This window comes from Protopterus annectens, chromosome 6.part0 (assembly GCF_019279795.1).
Source record: "Protopterus annectens isolate FY-2018-M chromosome 6.part0, PAN1.0, whole genome shotgun sequence".
Lineage (NCBI taxonomy): Eukaryota > Metazoa > Chordata > Ceratodontiformes > Protopteridae > Protopterus > Protopterus annectens.
Genome location: NC_056737.1, coordinates 272,845,066 through 272,866,779, shown reverse-complemented (window position 1 = coordinate 272,866,779; position 21,714 = coordinate 272,845,066). Strand labels below are relative to the sequence as shown.

Sequence of the window (21,714 nt, the reverse complement as noted above, 5' to 3'; positions counted from 1 at the left end):
GTACATGCACCATATGGGGTCCTGAAGACTTCAAAACTTTATTACAGTGACACCTCAACTCTATGTTTACTGCAGTACTCCAATTCACATATTTATGGTCTGTGGCGGGTTATAGAACATTACACTGTACACAGATTCAGTTCACGTTTGATTTGATTTCCCTGTGGTGAGGATTAGTTTGCTGATACCTCCTTTATATGTATTGCTATCATGGCATAGTGGTTAACTACTGTGGTGTACAGGGTCCAAATTTCTAGCCTTGCAGAGGCTGTTTATTTTGTTGCTGGGCAGAACACGAGCTGTTGGGTATAGAGTGATTAAGGCACTTTAAAGCAGTTGTGAGCGGGTGTGTGCAGAGCTAAGCAATGCTAAACTCCGGTTACAGTTTCTTACACTCAGTTAGCTTCTACTTTGCTTAATCGGTGTAGGCAATGCATACTCCTGTGCAAACACACTTAACATGCTTACTGGTGCTTATATACGTTTACTACTGCTTATTTATGCGTAAACCTGCTTACTAGTGCCATATTCATTATGACACTGACACTTCACTCCATTTCACTTTTAATTGTTATTATGCAGGTTATACAGCAGACGGATGTCAAAATATGATCATATACAGATTACCAATGGAAAATGGTATGTGCTGCAGTGGGATCCGAACCGGGAATGTCTGTTCATTAGGCGGATTCTCTAACCACTATACTATTGCTGTGCTGCTTCATTTGCATATATACCCATGGATCCTAGTTCCCCAAACACCCACCACAACACTTCACTGACACAGCAGTCATCCATTCTCCAGTTGGATACACGGTGTACCCACAACACTACACATTGGCCACTCCCTACTCCTGTAGACCCATCCCATGGGTTGACTCACTCCATGTATCCTCAGACGTCCCAACCTTTTAGTCCACAAACATTGGTGAATTGAGTGACCAATAGGACACTATTCACAATTTTTGGGTTGTCCCACCTGGGACACACATGTCTTTATTTCAAGATTAGACTCTATACTTTATTACTCCCATTAACAAGACACTACAATAAATTAATAACTATGACAATGTGGTAACACACACGTTACACATGAAAGCTAATAATGTACGAGTTTGGTGAAATTATATTACAAACAGACCGGTTTAGTAATTGGCGCTGCCGTAGCTGGCAGATCACAGGAATGATTCCACTATCTCACAGTGAGAAAGTCCTCACATTTTATTTTTTGAGAACAACATTGACTTCAAAGTACACACTTCCGCATATTTGCACATTCATCCTTTCCCTCTTATGCACAACCTATTATTCTATCTACTGTCGAGGTTTGTAGGGGCACTTTCATATTATTTATATCTGCAAAAGGAATGAATGTGGTACAAGGAATGTACTTCTACATATAGATGTATGTATGTGTGTATGCATATATACTTATAACGAACTCGCTGACCTCCACGAGGCGGTCCAATTAGAACCAGGCCATCCAACCCTGACACGCCTGGATCCATAATTTCATACCCATGGTTCCTCCACTCCACCAGAGTTCGACATATACGCAAACCATCCATTCTCCGTTTGCTATCACAGCCATAACACACCTCCACACATTGCCCTCTCCCCAGCGTTAGGGACCCTACATGTATGTTGTCCCAACCCATGTATCATCAGGCTCTCCCATTTGGTCCTTGAACATATCTGCCCCTTGCTTGTGTAATGGTCGGAAGTCCACACAACCTAGCAATTTTTGGGTAGTCCCAGCAGGGACTTCCCTGTAATTGTAAAGTAGACTTAGCAGATCGACAATGTTACTCCCACTGGTAGTGTCCTGCCTGTGGTTTCAGTAGCAGTGATCTGCTCACCCCTGCCCAGCTTGATATGACATAAGATGACAGCACTAAATAATACTGGAGTTGCTGTTGATTTCCTTCTCATTCTTTTTGTATGCTTTATTGTCACAATGTTCATTCTTCATATATATATATATATATATATATATATATATATATGTATTGTATATCTGTACATACACATGCACATACATCTACATAATTATATACATTTCTTATGCTGTTGCATGACTGTGCTGGACGATGTTTGTGATAACATCAGATTTATGTATATCTGCCATGGCTTAGTGGTAAATCACATTGGCTGTGGTGTGAAGGGTCCTGGGTTTGACCTTTGCAGAGGCCATTTATTCTGTTACTGGGCAGAACAAGGGCAATTGGATAGAGTGAGTAAAGCACTTTTAAGCAGTTGTGAGCGGGTGTGAGCAGGTGTGAGCGTGTTTGCGCGACAGTAGGCTGTGCTATCTTCTGATTGCAGTTTCTTAAATTCAGTTAGCTTCTACTATGCTTAGTGTGTGTGGGCACTGCTTACACCCACGCAAATGCACTTAGACTTGCTTACTAGTACTTATATATGTTTACTACTGCTTATTTTTGCTTACACATGCTTACTAGTGCCTTATTCATTATGACACTACCACTTTGATTAAATGACATTAAACATTTTATGCAGTACTCCAGTTCACATTTCCATGTTGTTATGTAGGTTATACAGCAAAAAGATGTACAAATATGTTCACATACACATTCCACATGGAAAATGATATGTGCTATAGAGGGACTCAAACCGTGAATGCCTGTTCGTTAGGCGGATGCTGTAACCACTACACTATTGACGTTAACGTTGATTCCGCATGTTTTTTTTCTATTTGGATGATTTTGATGTGTAAGCTACGCTAAGCAGAGGGCAGTGACGTGCAAACATGCTGCGCTTCACTTACACTTTCAATAATGAAGCAATACAAATGTAAAATAGGGACACAGGGAATCTAATTGCGATAGTTCTAGGGACAGGGGCTCAACATTCCACTACGTGCTTGTGTGTTTGCTACTTTGATTTTATTTCAGTGTTCGTGGACACTATTGTATGCTTAGCATACATTTCAGTATCCATGGACACTGAATTAATTGCTTACTATTAGAGGCGGGTTCTAATAGTAAGCATTGTAGGTTGTGCAACTGTGGGGCATGTTTAAGCCTCCGTAGAGCACTTAAATATGCCACCTGCACTCGCACACGTTTCCTGTGCATGTCGAGGGTGCGGCAGCACTCACTCATAAATATTCTTAGGGTGCGGCTGCACCATCTGTAAGGAGGATGCTCGGCGCAAGGCTAAAACCGTCCTTGCACCAAGCGTCATGAATCCCGGGGAGAATCTTTGGAGATGGAGAGACCAACACTGGTACTGTCTGCATCCTGCAGCCCAGATGCACATGATCCTGTGACACAGTCGATCGTGAACCCCAGACTTTGAAGGAGAGATATGATGAACTCTACAGCCTGTAACAGGCAACTGGGAGAAGGAGCCTGAATGAATAGGCCATCTAAATAAGTCAAAATCTGAAAGCCTTTGAGTTTGCAAAAGGCAAATGCAGGAGCTAGGCATTTTGTGAATACCCTTGGGGCAGTACAGAAGTCAAAAGGCAAAGCAGAGTACTGAAAATGAGAGGAAAAAACAGAGAAATGTAAAAACTTCCAGAAAAGAGGGTGAACAGGAATATGAAGGTAAACATCCTTCAGTCCAAAGACACCAGAAAGGCCTGGGAGAGCAACAGAGGAAATAAGGTTTGAATAGAAAGCATCTGATAAGAAGCCTTGAGAAAGGTGCTGAGTAAGGAGATATCTAGAATAGGCCTCCAACAGCCTTCCCCTCAAGGAACTAAGAACACACTGGAGTAAAATCCTTTTCTTATTTGGGAAGGAGGGACAGGCTGATAAGTTCTCTGGTCCACCAGGACCGAAAAACCTCTGAGAAATGGGGAAGCTGCTCTCAAGAAGGCTGAGGAATCGCTGAAAAAGGGACGGAGAGACTTCCAGACCATGAAGTAACCCTGATGGATGAAGGACAGAATCTAAGAATCTGAGGTGATGAGTTGCCAGTTTATAAGACAGATGGAGAGCTGTAGGGACAAAGGAACCTGTCTGAGGGTTGGGGGGGGGGGGGGGCAAAGTGTCAAAGAGAAGCAAGGCTTGTCAGATAAATGAGGCATCTGAGACACAGAAGCCTGAGAAGACTCAGCAGGAGCAGCTCATTTACCAGCCTTCCTGCCATTAGTGGCCTGACAAGGTTGTCTGTGAAAGTACAATTGTGTACCTACCATAAATGTAGATGTTAGAGTGTATTCACTGTTGCAGTCATTACTCTTGGGTTATCCTGCTGGCAGGCGACTCACGGTCGGCCAGAATTCCAAAGTCTAGGTCCGGCGTCGGTTGCTGTCGCCTCTTCCCTGACGTCAGTGCGCCAGGGGTATAAAAGATGCAGCCAATGCCATTTTCTTCAGTTTTTCTTGCCCCAGATGTCAGGTGCCCCCAATATTATGCCAATAATTATGCATGCAGTAAAACATTTCCTTCATGTACAAGCAAATACACCACATAGGTTCTATAAGGTAGAGAAGTATAAGTAAGTCCCAGCAAAGAGGGGGATGGAGGGTGGGTAACCTGGACTGCAACAGTGAATACACTCGAACATCTACATTTATGGTAGGTACACAACTGTACTATGTTCATCGTGTTTCACTGTTGCAGTCATTACTCTTGGGTTGAATCTCAAAGCTAAGGCTGGGTGGCTGGTCCTAAAGAGGATTAGGAGAGGCTATAAGGCCTTGCAAAACTGCAGTGGCGAAGCCTGCTCTGGATTTAGAGTAGAGAGGTAAATGGTAATGCTTTGTAAAAGTGTGCACTGAACTCCAAGTTGCAGCCTCTAAAATGTCTTTGGTTGGTACTCCTCTGAGAAAGGCTGCTGAAGTGGCTGCTGCCCTGGTAGAATGAGGTCTAGTGGCCTTGGGCACTGATTTGCCATGTTGTGAGTAGCAGAAACGAATGCAGTGGCCTATCCATTTTGAAAAAGTCTGTTTTGAGATAGGCTTTCCTTGAGATGCTGCAGCATATGCCACTAGAAGTTGCTCAGTTTTTCTGAAAGCTTTAGTTCTGTCCAAGTAGAAGCGTAGTTGTCTGTGTATGTCCAAAGAATGCAGAAGTCTCTCATCCTTATTCTGTGGGTTTGGATAAAAGGTAGGTAGATGAATAGTTTGGTTGAGGGCCACACTGGACACTACCTTAGGCATAAATGTAGGGTTCATTCTTAGAGAAACCCTGTCTGGGTGGAAAATGATGAAAGGTTCCACACCTATGAGTGCCTGTAACTCTGAAACTCATCTTGCAGATGTTATTACTAGGAGCAGAGCTGTTTTCCAAGATAAAAACTTTATATCAGCTGTATTGGCTGGCTCAAAATGCGGCAGTGTGAGTTTTTCCAAGACATAATTGAGGTCCCATGCAGGTATTGGGGCTCTTCTTGGAGGTCATATGTTTTTGGCCCCTCTGCCTTATCAATGGATGGGAAAAAATAGGAGGTTCTGTATTGTAATGAGCTGAAATGGCCGAGGCATGAATTTTAATTGATGAAAAGGATAGGCCTTTGTTCAGCATCTCAGTTAGGTATTGTAAAATCAGAGGAATATTTGGTACAGATGTATCAAATCCTTGTGCCTGGTTCCAAGCACAGAATCTTTTCCATTTGTCTGCATAAGATTTTCTGGTACTGGGCCTCCTGGCCTCCAAAATAACATCCATCACTGCTTTAGAGAGAGGAGTGTTTTGAATGGTTACATTATCCGCCATGCTGCCATATTTAGGGTCCTGAGTTGGCTGTGCAGAATCTGATTGTTTCGCTGGGTCAGTAAGTGAGGGATAAGAGGCAGTGTCCAGGCTGGGCCTTGAGACAAGTGTTTTAGGATTGGGTACCAGTGCTGGTGTGGCCAGTCTGGGGCAATCAGGATCATTCTTTGCTTCTCTTGTCTGACCTTTAGGAGTACCTTGGGGAGGAAAGGCAGAGGAGGAAAGGCATATGCTGTTAGACTTTTCCAGCTGAATCACAGAGCATCCCCTTTCCATGCTTGCTTGTGATAAGTCCTTGTGCAGAATTTCTGTAGTTGGCAGTTGTGAGGGGAGGCAAATAGATCTATGTCTGGGCATCCCCATTCCTTTGTTATCATGCTGAAGACTAGTGGATCCAGTTTCCATTTGTGGGGATCCGTAAGGTTTCTGCTTAGTTAGTCTGCCAGAGTATTGTTCTTTCCTGACAGGAATTGTGCTTGCAGGTGTACTTGATAAAGTCAATGCTATGTTCCATAACATCATGGCTTGTCCGCAGAGGGGGTAGGAATGTGTTCCTCCCTGCTTGTTTATGTACCACATGACTGTAGTATTGTCCGTCCTTATCAGTAGTTGTCCTGGATGGAGTAAATCCTTGAAGGCTGTCAGGGCATTCTGAACAGCTAGCATCTCTTTTTGATTGATATGTAGATGCATTTGGCTTGTGGGCCATGTGCCCTGAATACATTTTCCTGCCATGTGTGCTCCCCAGGCATAGTCTGATGCATCTGTTGTTATTGTCTGCCTGACTGTGGGTAGAGTGAAAGACTGTCCCTTGTTGAGGTGACAGGCATGAGCCCACCATCAAAACTCCTGTTGCAGGCAAGGAATGAGGGTAATTAATGTTTCCAGGTTATGACAATGTTGAGTCCAGACACTTTTTAGGTACCATTGAAGTTTCCTCACATGCAGTCTGACATATGGAATTAGCAGTATGCAGGATGCCATGAAGCCCAAAGCCTGCAGAATTTTTCTTGCAGATAATTGGGTCTTTGTTGCCAACATTTTGAAGTAAGAAGTTAGTTGTCTTTGTCTGGCGTGAAATAAGCCATCTGGGCAGTTGTATTTAAGCTTGCACCCAGGAATATTATCTCTTGAGAGGGTACTAGTTTCAATTTCGTTTATTGTGTACCCTAGGCAAATAATCTTTTTACGAACGCCAGATGCTTTAGTAGAGTATCCTTGTTCTCTGCTTGTATAAGACAGTCGTCCAAGTAGGGATAAATTTGAATTCCACTTTGCCTGCAAAATGCAATTACTGGTGCCAGGCATTTTGTGAAGACCCTGGGCGCAGTAGATAAGCCAAAGGGCAGTGCAGCGAATTGGTAGTGCATTGAGCCAGCTATGAATCTGAGGTATCTTCTGCAAGATTGTCTGACTGGTATATGCAGGTATGCCTCTTTTAAGTCCAAAGTTACAAGCCAAACCTTCTTGCCCCAGCATGGGCAGAAGCTGCTGCAGAGTTAACATTTTGAATTTTGGAAAGTCCAGAAACGTGTTTAGAACAGACAGGTCCAGTATTGGTCTCCAGGTTTTGTCCTTTCTGGGGACTAGGAAAAGTCTTGAGTAGAATCCTTGTCCCTGCGCTTGCTGTGGTACTTGCTGAATGGCCCTGACTTGCATACGGCTTGAAACTTGTTTTTGTGCTTCTGCCCATTGATTGTGTGGCAGGTTTGGCATACCTTTTGCCTTTTGCAGGGTGTGAAAGTGGAACCTGTAGCCCTGGGACACTATATTCAATACCCATTTGTCCTGGGTGATCATGTGCCAATTTTGAGAGAAAAGTGCTAGTTTTCCCCCCAAGGGGGCTACAAGATGATAAGTGCTTGGTGCTGGCAGAGGCAAGTCATTGGGACTGTTTCCTGTATGGCTGTGCTTTGTCTTCTCCAGTTTTGGAGGAAGAAGCACCCCACTGTTTTGGCCTGTATGAGCCCTGGGGCTGGGATCTGCCTCTGGGACGTCTGTATCTGCCTCTTTGTGGCCTGTCCGACACTGGAAAGGACCAATTCTTTGCAGGCCAGTTCCTGCTAAATTTTGGTGGCTGAAACTGTAAGAAATCCTTTACTGTTTGCATAGATTTCACTTTGTCCTCCATTTTCTTCAAAACCTCCTCTGTTTTAACACCAAATAAAGTATTGTGCTGTAATGGAGCATCTAATAATTTTGCTTTAACATGATCAGGCAGATTTTGTTCCTTTAACCAAGCGTGCCTCCTCATGACAGAACCCGTAACTGCGGCCCTGCAGGAGGCCTCCAGAGAATCAAAACCACATTGCAATGTATGCTTTCCCACTTGTTCAGTTGCATGCAATAAATCCTGTATTTCCTTATTTTCTGTACAATCAGAATTAGTCAACATTTTCTGTTTCAACAGTGACGTTAAGTATTGCCGATATTTAATCATATGAAATTGACAATTTAAAGCCCTCACAGCCAAAGTAGAAGTGTAAACCTTTTTTCCCATCTGTCTAGTGCCCTTGAGTCCCTGTCAGAAGGAACAGGGTTTTTAGCAGTAGCGGCCTTAACTCCCTTGGGACCCTGAGAAATAGTTTCTGGGTCAGCAGTAGGGTTTTTATAAAGAAATTTATGAGAATCAGGAACCCTGTAATAGCTGTCTGCCTTAACAGGAGCTGGAGGTAAGGAATCTGGAGAAAGGCCAGACTCTGAGAATACATCATCTACAATGTCTAGCACAGGGGGAATAGCAAGAGGCCTGCGCTGAGGAAGTAAAAGAAAATCTCTGAGCCTTTTCTTTGATTCGGAATAAACTTGGCTCTCCCAGTGGAAGTGTTCCCTCATGGTATGCAGGGTTTCCCCAAAAGAAAAATCCTCAGGAGGAGAGGCTGAAGGAATGGATTCTTCAGCATCAGAATCCTCATAGGGAGGAAGAGAGTATTCCTGTACAGAAGAGGAGTCAGAGGAAATGGAAACCTGATCTGAAGAGTCACAGTCTGTCTCTTGCCTAGGCCTTTTGTTAGGTGGGGGATGGGAACCCCTGATCAAGGTAATAAGGTCTTCGGCCATTTTGAGCATCTGTCTTTTAGGCATGGAAGTCTGTTCTGAAGAATGCTGTACTTGTTTCTTTGTCTTTAAAGCTGCTGTAATCTTTGCTTTTGAAACTGAAGTAGGCTTTACATATAACTGTGTAGGTCTGAAAACACCTTCAGAAGCCGATGCCTGCTCAGCGGCTCTGGACCCATCTGAGGGAAAGATTTCCGAGTGTCCAATACCCTGAGTATCCAGAGACCTAGCTGGCTCCACGTGGAAGTCATCAGCAGCCTGTGGCTCTGAGGTAGTGGGTGTCAGGGGCTGTGAAAGCGCCTCACTGAGAACCGGCGACTGGCTTAGCAGAAGCCTCGTCGGTTTTGGATCTCGGATGCCTGTCCTCCTCTTTTTCCTTGCATTTTTTAGAAACTCCGGTCGTCGGCTGTTCTGATGGCATTATGTCATTGAATTTTCGGCCAAAGTAATAAACAAAATCAAAGCGATGCTTAATAGTGCGTTTGTTGAATCTAGCACAAAAACGACAGCTAGCAACGTTATGATCAGGGCCTAGGCAAGGAATACAGTAAGAGTGATAATCCTTATGAGGTATTTGCTTCCCACAAGAAATACAATTGTTAACCTTTTCTGACATCGGTCTGGAGCAAGAAAAAAGTTTTCCCAACGGGGTACTTGATTTAATGAAGATTTCAGATCTGAAATTCGTCTGCGAAAATCTCAGGAGTCGGCTGACCGGCACTTGCGAACTGCTTTTGCTTCGGGCACCGCGCGGCAAGCAAGACTAAAGAAAATGTCGGCTGCATCTTTTATACCCTGGCGCACTGACGTTAGAGAAGAGGCGACAGCAACCGACACCGGACCTAGACTTTGGAATTCTGGCCGACCGCGGGTCGCCTGCCAGCAGGATAACCCAAGAGTAATGACTGCAACAGTGAAACATGATCATCATTTCCTGAAAAAAAATTATAAATTATAAGATTGATTAAGAGGATAAATTATAAGGTTGATTAAGAGAATATATGAGGGATCGGAGGTGAAAATTAAATTGGGTGGAGTCTTCTCTGATAATTTGTACTTGAGCAGAGGAACCAGGCAGGTGTGTCCTCTTTCCCCTTTATTATCTGCATTATATTTAGAAGCACTTGCAAAGAAAATAAGGGACTCAGAAATTCAAGGATATAATTGGTATGGTAGTTAAGAAAAGCTGGTTTTATTTGCAGACAATATTATTTTGTACCTCACAAAAAAGAAAAATACATTACAGTGTTGTGGAACATTGTGAGACAGTTTCAAATCTTGTCAGGATACAAAATTAATGAAGCTAAAACAAAGGCAATAGCAGTAAATTATGCACCCACATAATGAAATGGTTCAGGAATACCCATAATTACGGAGACATGATAAAATGAAATATTTAGGAATATGGATTACAATAAGAAGTTATGTACTCATGATAACGTTCCATCTCGCCTTCATTCATTGCTGGTTGGGTTCAGAACCGAGAATTGGTTCTGACTCGGCCTTATACAAAAGCTCGAGAGCTTCCATCAGCTCGTGGCTACACCTTATCCCATTCATGCTCAGGGAAGATTACCCAGATCTTGTTTACAGATGCTATAGTTATTATCTCTAACATGTAACCATATCCAAAAGAGACTAATAAGAGATTCAGAGACATCGTAGCCAATTTCCAAAAAAACACTTGATCCTTCAGGAGCAAAGGTGGGGGAAGGAGGGTGGGACACAAGAATGAAGACGATATTGACAACAAAAACATGGAACGCTATGGTGAATACATAACTTCTTAATGTTATGTTGTCTTATCTCACCTTCATTCACTGCTGGTTGGGACAGCACCCCTAGCACCTTGTTTCTTGGGTGGCTCAAGGGAAAATACACTTTGAACAGTGGACCCAAAAGAGGTCCTATTCCTGGAGGCCAAATCAACTTTGTAATGAGTGATAAAGATATGAGGCTTTTACCCATGTTGCTGCTGCACAAAATGAATCCATGGGTAGTCTTGCTTGAAAAGCTGATGAGGTTGCTTTGGGAGGATGGCCTAATGGTTAAGGTGTTTGCCTTACAAACACAAGGTGCAGGGTTTGAGTCTCACAAGGGCAGTTAGCTTAGTACTAAACCTATGAACCTTTTACTTTCCCTGGACGTTCGCTATTCTGAGATTTGTATGTGAATGTTATACAGTCGGTAAGCCACTTAGACAGCGTGACCTTCGATATGGGGGACCTTTCTTTTTATCTGAGAAGGATACAAACAGCTGGTCTGATTTCCTAAACCCCTTTATTCTGTCCAGATAGAAACGTAGCTGTCTGTGTACATCTAACTGGTGTAATTTGTACTCCGACTTGTTGCCATAATTAGGGAAAAAGACAGGTAAGTCAATGGATTGGTTTAAATTCATTTCTGAACAAACTTTTTGGACAAAAGAAGAGTTCGTTCACAGGCAAACTCTGTCATTGTGAAAAAACATGTAAGGGGGACGTATTGATCATGCTTGAAGTTCTGATACCCATCTAGCACACGTGATGGCTACCAAGAAGATAGTCTTTCACGTTAAGAACTTTAGCTCGCATGCTGATGCAGGTTCAAAAGGAGAAAAAGATCAGGGTAGATAAAACACAGTTTAGGTCCCATGGTGCTTGTGGCTCTTTTACTGGTGGTCTTAGCAGAAAAAGTACCTGTCAAAAAGGCTTTGCAAAGCCTGTGGGACATGTTTTGTCCCATTTAACCCATATGATAGTTTGATATAGTGGCTAATTGAACTCTAACAGTAACTGCTGCAGCTTCATCAAAAGCTTAGCTAGGAAGTCTAATACAGCTGTTATAGGGGCAGTAAAAGGATCAATATGGTTGTTGAGAGCACAACGGGAAAATCTTTTCCATTTGCTAAAATACAGTTTTCTGGTTGAAGACATATGAGATGAAATAAAAATATGTTTCACTGCAGGGGAAATATCGGGAAGCCTGGCTACATATGGAACTGGAGCAGCCAAGCTGTCAATTTGAGGGTATGAAGTGATGAATGGAGTGACCCTGACAGATGAGTCAGGAGGTCTGTAGCTGGGTCCAGAATCCATGGCTCCTCCTGGAGATGGGGCCATAGGAAGGAGAACCAAATCTGACAAGGCCAGTGTGGGGCAATGAGTATCAAACTGCTCCTCAATGTGCTGGCTTTCTGAAGGACTTTGGAGATCAGAGAAAACTGGGGAAAGGCATAGAGGAGACCATGGGGCCAATTGTGTACAAGTGCATCCCTTGGTGACTCCCCCAGAGGGGTGATCAGGGCAAAGTAGCTGCTGCAGTTGGCATTCATGGACGTGGTAAAAGGGTAGCAGCAAGGCTAGCTCCACTTGTGGAAAATCTTTACCTAAACTTCTTGTTTTAGGGACCACTCTTCAGGCATCAGAATAGCTCTGCTGAGTTTGTCCGCTATCACATTGGACTTTCCTGGGATGTGCGTTGCTGTCAGAAAACGTTGAGAAGAGACTGCCCATTGCTATACTCTTTGAGCATCTCAACATAGGGAGTACGATTTGGTTCCTCCTTGTTTATGTACTACACCACCAACATGTTGTCTGTTTTAATGCAATTGTTCCTAGTGGAAGGGAGTCCTGGAATGCCAAAAGCACTGCTCTCATCTCTAGGACACGGATATGTAAGTGTTTCTTGTTTTCCTGCCAGACACCTTGGACAGTCTTCCCCATATAATGCCCCACCCTATCTGAGAAGCATCCGTGGTCACTGTTGCTACTGGTTTTGGAAAGACAGTCGGCCTAAGTTTACATGAGTGGAGTGAAGCCACCAGCGCAGGTCTTTCTTGCAGGATTCTGTTATGATAATTTTTGAGAGACATGGGCAGCTCTTGCACAGACCACTGGGTGAATAGTAGCCACTGAAGAAACCTCATATGCAGGCGAGCTAATGGCATCAAGGTTATTGCTACCGCCATGGTACCCAAAACTCTCAAAACAACGTTCACCTGAACTCTTTTCTTGGTTAAGACGTTTTTGATTTTACGTAAGGTTAGAATCCCCTCAGGGAGAAATTTGTCTTATATCCAAGTCTGCCCCTATAAATACGATATGTTGTGATGGCAACAAGGCAGATTTTTCACAGTTTATCGTGGTGCCTAGCTGAGAGCAAAGATGAATGGTGGTGTCTCTCGCTGTTAGTAGATGCTTGGTGATGGAGGTTAGGACCCAGTCATCTAAGTACATAAATACCCGGTATCCTAGATGCCTCAAGTGAACCATAACTACTGCCAAGCATTTGGTGAACACTGTGGAAGCTGTAGTGAGACCAAAGGGCAGAGCTCAAAATTGATAGTGACTGGCTCCCAAAAGTGTAAATGTCTCCTGGATCACCTGTCCATTTTTATGTGGTAGCACTCATCCTGGAGATCTATCAAGCAGATCCAATCGTCTTTCACAAGAAAGGGGAGTATCGAATGCAGTGCTACCATACAGAACTTTGACGTCTTCATGGACTTTAGTCTGCTGAGATCCAGAATGGGCCTCCAGTCCCCTGTCTTTTTTGGAACTAAAAAGAACATTGAGTAAGTTCCGGATCCAATTTGGTTTGCCGGGACATTTTGGATGATTCTATTTTCTAGCAACTTTTGTACCTCTAAAGTTGTGTGATCCCTTTGACTGGGTGGAACATCTGGGACTGTTATTTTTTTTTTCTAATGGGGAGAGGAAAAGGGTATGTAGTAACCTCTGGATATGATCGTTTGTACCCATTTGGCATTTGGGTACAATGACAAGCGAACCCATTTGGCATTTGGGTACAATGACAAGCGAACCCAGACTGCCTCCAGAGATGGACAGATGGGCCTCCTCTCAAGAGCGCTGAAAGGGTTTAGCATGGAAGAAATCCCTGTCACCCTCGTTCTACAGACCCTCTCTGCCACGTGGTTGGCGTCTTCCATTGTTACTTCCCCCTCTGCTCCTGGGGGAAGAATCGCCACGTGTCCGAGAAAGCTCTTTGGGACTTATGAAACCACATTTTTCCCCCCTTCTGACCTTTGGGATAAGGTCTGGTTGGGAGGGAGAAATGGACTCCAATAGCAGAGTCTTTCTCTCCTGTTCGCACTTGGTTAGGGTCTCTCTAACCTTTGTCCTGAACAAAGACGAGCCATCAAAAGGCGCGTTAATAAAACAAGACTTGAAGGGTTCTGCGAAATTGCATAAGCCAATCCCGGAATGTCTCCTGAAGGAAATTCCTGTACCTGCTGCCCTACTCGCTCCATCGGCCACATGGGAAATAAGTTGCATGGAGGAGTTCACCACAGAGTTTAAGATGGAGAGCTGGGAGGAGACCTTGTCCAAGACCCCCGCAGCTACAGAACCTTGAAGAGCATCTCCTAGCTCCTTTAGGAGACCCCTTTGAAGCCTAGTGAAAATGGTCAGGTAGTTCAGTGACCCAAGGGCAAAGGACGCTGAAGAAAACATACGCCTTCTGTATCTGTCCATCATTCCAAACTCTTTATTCGGTGGATGGACAGATGAGGATGTCACCAACTCCTCCTTGGTGGTTGCCGCCACCACCATAGCATCTATTGGGACACCTTTACTGAGACACTCCCTGAGGGCGCAGTGATGAACTTATTTGGCCTCCTAGGAACAGGTTCCACTGAAGCCAGAGAGCCCCACGCCTTCCGACTGACCACGTTCATGAGTTAGTCAAAAGGTGGAGACACCCATGAGGTGGAAGGGCGGGACCCAAACGCCACCAGGTACACAGACTCATCCTCAGAAGGGTTGATGGGCTTTCAGCTACCTCTCTGTTTAAGAATTTCTAGGATGTCTGCAAAAGAGACATCCTCAGAGGGTGACCACAGGGACCCTTCTGACTCATTGAGGTCCATGTTTGAAGTGACGGACTCCTTAGGGGAGACTAGATGCTTCCTCTTGCATAATATCTTCTGCGGACCTCCTCAAGGGGGTACTCTGGAAAAGTTTTGGAAGAGATCGCTTCGACAAGTGGGGCATCCTGAGGCTTTGGGTCTCCACACCTGGGTGGGAGCGATGACAGCAAGACAGACATTGGCACTTTGGGGGGGAAAAGTTCTTGGACCGGAGAGTGGAGCAATCTGAGGTAACAACACACTCATCACCTCGAAAGCTCCCCAACCCTGCTCTGAGGAGGTTTCCAGCACCGAGGAACTAGAAGTCCTTCCCTGAACCAAGGAGGTGGGCTCAGAGGCCGATGTAGGTGCTGAGCTCACCCGCACCGAAGCCCTGAAAGGTAGACTCGGGTCGGACAACTGTCCAGCCCGACTCTCCTCCCCAGAACTGATAGGGGAGAGCGTTGGCTCCTAGACCCCTTGAATTCCGATTGAACTGAGGTCAGAGTGGTGGTCGGGCCCGACGATCCCAGAGCAGGTCTCGGCACAGACAGTTCCACTAAAATCGGATCCAGGCACTCTGGCTCCGTAGCCCCATAATGGGTCAGAGGAGGAATCGATGAAGAGCAAGTGATGTTGTTCAGCTCCAAATTCCTCTGGGTTGGAGTTAACAGCATCTTGGAAAGTGCCGGCATCTGTAAAAGTCTCTTCACCACCTGTTCCATGTCATAGTCCGAAAGACTTCTGGAGGATCGAGAAGATGGAGTCGGAGACCTCACTGACTATAGTAAAGGAGATCTCAGAACTGGGGACCGGCTCCTAAACTGGAACTCTGTTGGCTCCGAAATCACAATGGGAGCTGAAGAGGGAGATTTCTTGGGACATGAAAACCTTTGGGTCCAAAGAGGATTCCTTGGCATGCTTTTTCGTCGGCTCTGATAGTGGAGCAGTAGAAGATGACCTCTTGGTCGATTTTTCAGATCTGGAAGATGGGGATTGTTGAGTGGTTTTTGAGGAACTCCGATTCCCTTCTAAAGCCTTCTAAAGCCTCGGAAAAAGGAGTTTTTAGCAAGCCTCTAACTATTAATTTGTTCTTCCTTTTTATTAACACCCTTGAACTGAAAGCATGGCAGAAGTAACACGACTCTTGAAAGTGGACAGCACCCAAACAATACAAACAGCTGTTGTGTCCGTCAGTGACATTTTCGGATTGCATTTATCACTTTTTAAAACCCGAAGGTTTTGATTCTCTAGCATCCTTAGACATCTTGACTACCAGTCAACAACCAAACAAGCACGTTAACTAGGAAAAACAAACCAACTTTTTTTTTTTAATATAAATATGTATATAAAGTTAACTCGCAACAAACTAACTCTAAATTATCAAACCACAAGACAGGAGAAGTCTCTAACTAAAAATGGCTTAACTCCTACAACTGACAGGGAGAAAGGAAAGGAGGGGAAAGCCCTCTAAATTAAAATGGGGCGAAGGGAGCCCTCTAACTTAAATGGACTACCCAACAAGAAGTGAAAGTAATAACCCAAAACTCTAATTTAAACGAGTTTGGGACCGGGATGGGGAGAAAAAACAGATGCGCCTAACGGTAGAACGACGGCCAATAGAAAAGTGTAAATAACAGCAATGAACACTCTCAAAGTACAAAAAAAACACTGGTCTAAACTGTTTGAAATATACAATACAGAAAATTTTTAGTAATATCAATCCAATAAACAGGAAAAAGATTCCACTTTGCCTAGGAAGCACTCAATTTTGTTTAGTGGCAAATGAGATCTGAGTAATCTTCCCTGAGTATGATGGGCTAGGGTGTAGCCCCGAGCCAGTGGAAGCTCTCGAGCTTTTGTACAAGGCCAAGTCAAACCCAACCAGCAATGAGTGAGGGTGAGATAGGGCAACATAACATCATGACTCTATTGTGGCAGCTAAGGATATGTGGTAAGAGACTAAACAAAAGATAATACAAAAACTGAGAAAATGGAAGTTTTGTTATATGGATATAAGCAGTAAGATACAAGCAGTTAAAATGTTGTTAGTCCCTTTAGTCTTATACACAGGTCAGGTATATTTTTATTAACCACAGGAGAAGTTGTGGGTAGCAATTAATAAAGAGCTGAAGGACTATATGGGAGGGAAAGATGGCAACAGTCAAGTGGGATGAACTGATTCTTCCAATAGAATATGGCAGAAAGGGATTACCCAATTCGAATGGGGTATTTCAGAGTTACACAGTTAAAACTCCTATACATAGCACAAGCAGAAAACTATAATTCAAAGTGGAAAGGGATGATGATAAAACATGAGGGGAAGATCAAGAAACAAGGAGAGACTGGGACTTTGGATGCAGGCCATTAAGGAGAATAATTATGCAGAATATTACATACATAAAGTAGCAGAAAGCATTCTAAGAACTAAATCAACACGGGAATAGAGAAAGGAGATTTGGCCGATAGGGATGACTACAATTAGGAATATAGACGACACGTAAGAGGGGGCAGGAATTTACTACAGAAAACTGGAACCAAGGTCTTGGGAGCAAATAACTGGAGAGAGAAAGATAATAGAATGGAAAGATGCTAATAATTTATTTAGACTGCATGTTAGAAATTGCCTTCCCTATCAGGGACTGATAGAGTATAGGCAAAGAGGAAGAAATAGGAGGGTCTTAAATGAAAAACCCGAACTGGTAGAGTTTTTAATAGAATCTAGAACAGAAGCTGCCACTAAAAAATAAATAATTAGTAGAGCATATAAAATACTGCACGATAACTATAAGAATAAATCAGAGGAGGATAGAAAGGATTGGGAAGAGAGACTGGATAAGCAATTCACAAAGAAACAATGGGAGGATATATGTATGTCTCCAAAATATGGAACAAAATCTACGAGATCTAGGATTTTTGCCTGGAAATGTTTATAACTATATTTTTACACCTGAAGTAGACTCCAGAGAATTTTTCCTCAGGTACACAGTAAATGTTGGAGGTGTGAATGAGAAGAAAGGTAATTGGGAGCATGTTTTCTGGGAGTGTGGTGAGTTAGCACATTTTAAGGATTCCTTGTGGGATGCACTGTTGGAGATGCTTGGTGGGCAGATTGGTTGTGACAAGGGAGATGATTTTTCTGAGCTATGATACAGAATAGGGATTGCCTAGTCATGGTAAGTCTTTGCTGTGTCTAGTAATGGTGGGCGCGAAAAAAGCAATTACTAGAAAATGGAAATCAAAATCTAAACCAGCTATACTGGAAGTAGTGAATACAGTAATAGAGATAAAACAACTGGAATTCAGATCTTTAGAAAAGGGTAAGAGCAAACTACATAGGAAAAAAAAGTGAATTGGGGCAACAATACATACAAGGGAGGAATGGGGCCTAAAATGAAGCAGGCCTTAAATAAGCTATGTAATGTTTGAGTGAGAAAGACTGGGTAGATTATAAGTGATGTATAATATTTGCAACTGGGAGTGTGTGTCAGCATGGTTTGTGATGTAAAATGCTGGTGACTAGGACTGTGTTGGTGTGGTTTGTTTTCATTTATATAAATGTATTATCGATGTGGTAAGTGATGGTCTAATGAAAATGTTTTTGTTTAAAAAAAGCAGGAAGGGAACAATTTATGTAATATTGCAGAGATTATATGATGTATAGCAATATATGTGAAGTATAATGTTTGTGTTAATATAGTTTGATTACTTTTATATGTATGCAAATTTGCCTGAGTCACAAGTGATAATTCAATAAAGGTGTTTGAAAAAAAAAAAGTTGCCTGTGAACAAAAGCAGATCTAGTAGGATAGCTTCTCTGGAACTTAGGGATAGGAGACACAAAAATATGTTTACGGTCCTGCAAAGCTTTATCTTTTTCTCTTGGTGACATAAATCAGCAGCAAAAGTCCCAAAGAGATTTTTATTATCCAAACGAGCATCCAGCAACTTGACCTTAACGTTTTCAGGTAATAAATGCAGGCAAAGCCAAGAGTGGCTTTAATGCCTTTAGGTAATAACTGCAGGGGAAGCCAAGAGTAATGCCTCAAGACAGACCCAAAGGCACCAGCATCACAGCTGCACTTGATAGAGTGGTGAGACACCTGACACTTAGAACCCAAAAGAGATATATCAGAAGACTTTGCTTCAGAATCTGACAAGCCCGGGTAATCAAGGCCAGAGCATATCTGGTCATGTGGGTCTGGTAACTGATGCCCCTAAAGACCAAAGTGGAAAAATTATACATCATTTTCCAATTCACTCCATGGCCCTACTATTCTTACCCAAAGGCAGAAACTTTGTAGAAGGCAAAAGCTTAGAAGGCTTATAATAGGAGATGGACACCACAGTAGGGTCTTAGAGGCAGCTATGAAGATGTTCAACAATGCAACCAACACAGGAGGTACTGCGGAATATTTAGGAGTGTTCACTAGAAGCGAGTCACAATATCTCTTCTGGATAGTAGATACCTGGGAAGAATCCCATTTAAAATATTCCATCATTCTTGGCAACTGCGTCCCCAAAAGACAGCTCCTCAAAAGGAGACTCAGGACTCCTCTTCATCAGAGCCATAAGTCAAAGAAGGCATCTGGGCAAAGTAAGACAAGGACCCTTCATCAGACTCTGAATCCTCATACGAGGAATCAAATTCCCTAGTCATTTGGAAGGAGCTGAAGTCCAAGTGGGGAGGGGTAGGCACAGAAACCCACCGGAGAGGTTTCGAAGCAATTAATGCATTAAACAGGCCCTAAGTAAACTCCTGCCACTCCCTTTGAGGGTTACTGGGACATGCAGAAGAATGTTTAATCTTCTGTCTTTTGTTAGTAGAGACGTCAACCCTAACAAGCACTGGAGGTTTCAAACCCCAACAAGATTCAATAAGAGTACCTGGAACCTCTTCCCTGACCAGAATCTGTGGAATCACTCCAGGGCACTCTAAGATAACCAACCATGGTTCCCCTAAATGTATGGAGCAGAATAAAACTAACTTCTTCAATGACGCCTAAATAAACAAGTGCAGAAATTGAGAATGGAGGAGTGCACCTAAGAAAGGATTTGGAAAGGCTATTTAAGTAAACAAAAAGGTATTAAATGATGCTCATTTTTGACAAAAAAATATGGCACCTGACCCTCAACAACCTTTGTGCAAAGTACTAGCTGGAGGAAGTAGAAATAATTGGTTAAGAGCATGGAAAGGATATAGGGATACGGACTTGACCTGGAATTGAACTATGAGGAGAAGGGTGAGAAGGCAGCAGAAACTGTTAGCAATATACAAGGGCATATCCTCAAGGAACTATGTTCCAAAGGTGAAGTGCTAATGCATCCTGGTCAGGCTACAACTTGATTAACATACAACTGTATGAATCATGCAAGAGAAGAATATCAAGCTGCTGGAAGGGGTCCAGAGGAAAGACCCCAGAATGACGCATGGGTGAAAGAGTAAGAATTTGACTAGAGATTGGAGCAACTTAAGCTATTCACCCTAAAAATATAAGATCAGGCATGATGTATGTGAAAAAGAACATGTTACAGAAATATGAAAGGGTTATGAATAGATGACAGCACAAACAGCAGACTGTAGGTATCAATTACTCTGTGATCTCAAAAGTTTTCTTCATGGAGTGGCTTGCATTTTCTGCCAAACTATTTGATGATCTCAAATGTTCTAGCAAGTAGGTCATGCCCTGCTCAAAACAGGGAACACAGAAACAAAGCGTTTCAAATAGAAGCATGGCAACCAAGTTGATGATCAATTTCAAATTCAGAACCAAGCTCCCCATAAATGGTCAACAAAGTTATCCACAGAAAAGCCACAGAGGCTCCATCCAAACACTGCCAGGTTTCCAAAAAAAAAAATGCCAAGGTTTTTGTTAATTTTAGAAATGTTTTGCATGAAACAAGAGGAATCTCTGGATGAACTCTCTAAAGGTGAAGCCATCATCGAGAGACTTGCTACTTGCTTATATGGGACGGTGGTGGGCTCAGACATACAAAGATAATGTTAGGACATTAGCAGCGACCTGAAGAGAGCACCAGGGTTTCATGGTAAGACTACTCATGTCATGGTAATCAGAGACAAGGAACTCCCATGTCTTAATTTCATGATGGATAAGCAAGGTGTCCAAAGTTCAAAAAATAAAAGTGACACTGAAAACAACTACAGGGCCAGAAAGTCTGGCAGATCCTTCCTTGGATGGTAGAACATCTTCACTCCAAAGTCTAAGTACATACTTTGCAAAATAAAATCACTAATGATAGTTGTGATGATTTTTTTTTTTGGTTAAGAGTTGCTTATGGAGTGTAAGCCTGATGAAGCGTTGTTAAACGTGAAAGTGCTTACCTTATTTTTGTTACTGCAGTCAATAAATTGTGTTTTAAGTCTACTTTGTGCTATGGTGAGCCTGATTCTGTGTCTACGATGCAGGCTGCAACGTTCAAACTTACAAGAACAAAGTCCATCTCAGTAGCATACACGGATGAAGCCTTAACTATGACTCAAGCAATCTGAACTCAGACAGTGGAGAACTAGGTGGGGGAGGGTGAGACTGACTAGTTAATGTCAGCTAGTCCATTCAAGGTAGGGGGAGGCGGAGTGGTGGTTTCAACTTGCTGATCACCAAGCAAGTGGAGGCTTTCATGGAATTAATATTGACCAGAAAAGATGATGGCTTGGAGATGTTAAACTGGTGATGTCAGCTGCCATTGGAGCATTGGTGGAAATTCACACATGAAGAGGAAGGAAGAGAAGACGCTTTTGGATGCTCATATCAGCCAAGAGCTAAGGGGTTAGGACTAAGAAAAACACCCTCATTTTCAATATACATGTAGGAACACAAATCACATCCACAGCTTCCTGGATGAAGGCCTCTCCAGTTAGCTCTCAACTCCAAGTGGGTGATGCCCGATACTAACAAATGAATGAGCTGAAGACCATTGGTGAGGTCACTTGATTGCCAGCAGACACAGAGTTAGAAAACACAAAGGAAAAAATCAATAAAATAAAAATAAGACAAATCTCTCAAAGTAATACAGCACACAAAAAAGGAAGATGCATTGAAAAAGCAGTTTTGGTCAGGCAGCCATAAAATTTCGGCCTGAATGTGAGTTGGGCCAAGTTAG

At 43.1% G+C, this 21,714-nt stretch overlaps 1 protein-coding gene across 1 annotated transcript in view; it reads right to left on the bottom strand.

Moving 5' to 3' along the window:
- PALS1 (protein associated with LIN7 1, MAGUK p55 family member) overlaps window positions 1-21,714 on the bottom strand; it is a 2,503,255-nt gene that overhangs the window by 448,071 nt on the left and 2,033,470 nt on the right. Inside the window, exons 16-17 of the mRNA XM_044074024.1 lie at window positions 18,837-18,870; window positions 1,142-1,167 (exon numbers count right to left, since the gene is read on the bottom strand). Coding sequence (XP_043929959.1) covers window positions 1,142-1,167; window positions 18,837-18,870 — 60 coding nt within the window. The remainder of the gene's footprint in view (window positions 1-1,141; window positions 1,168-18,836; window positions 18,871-21,714) is intronic.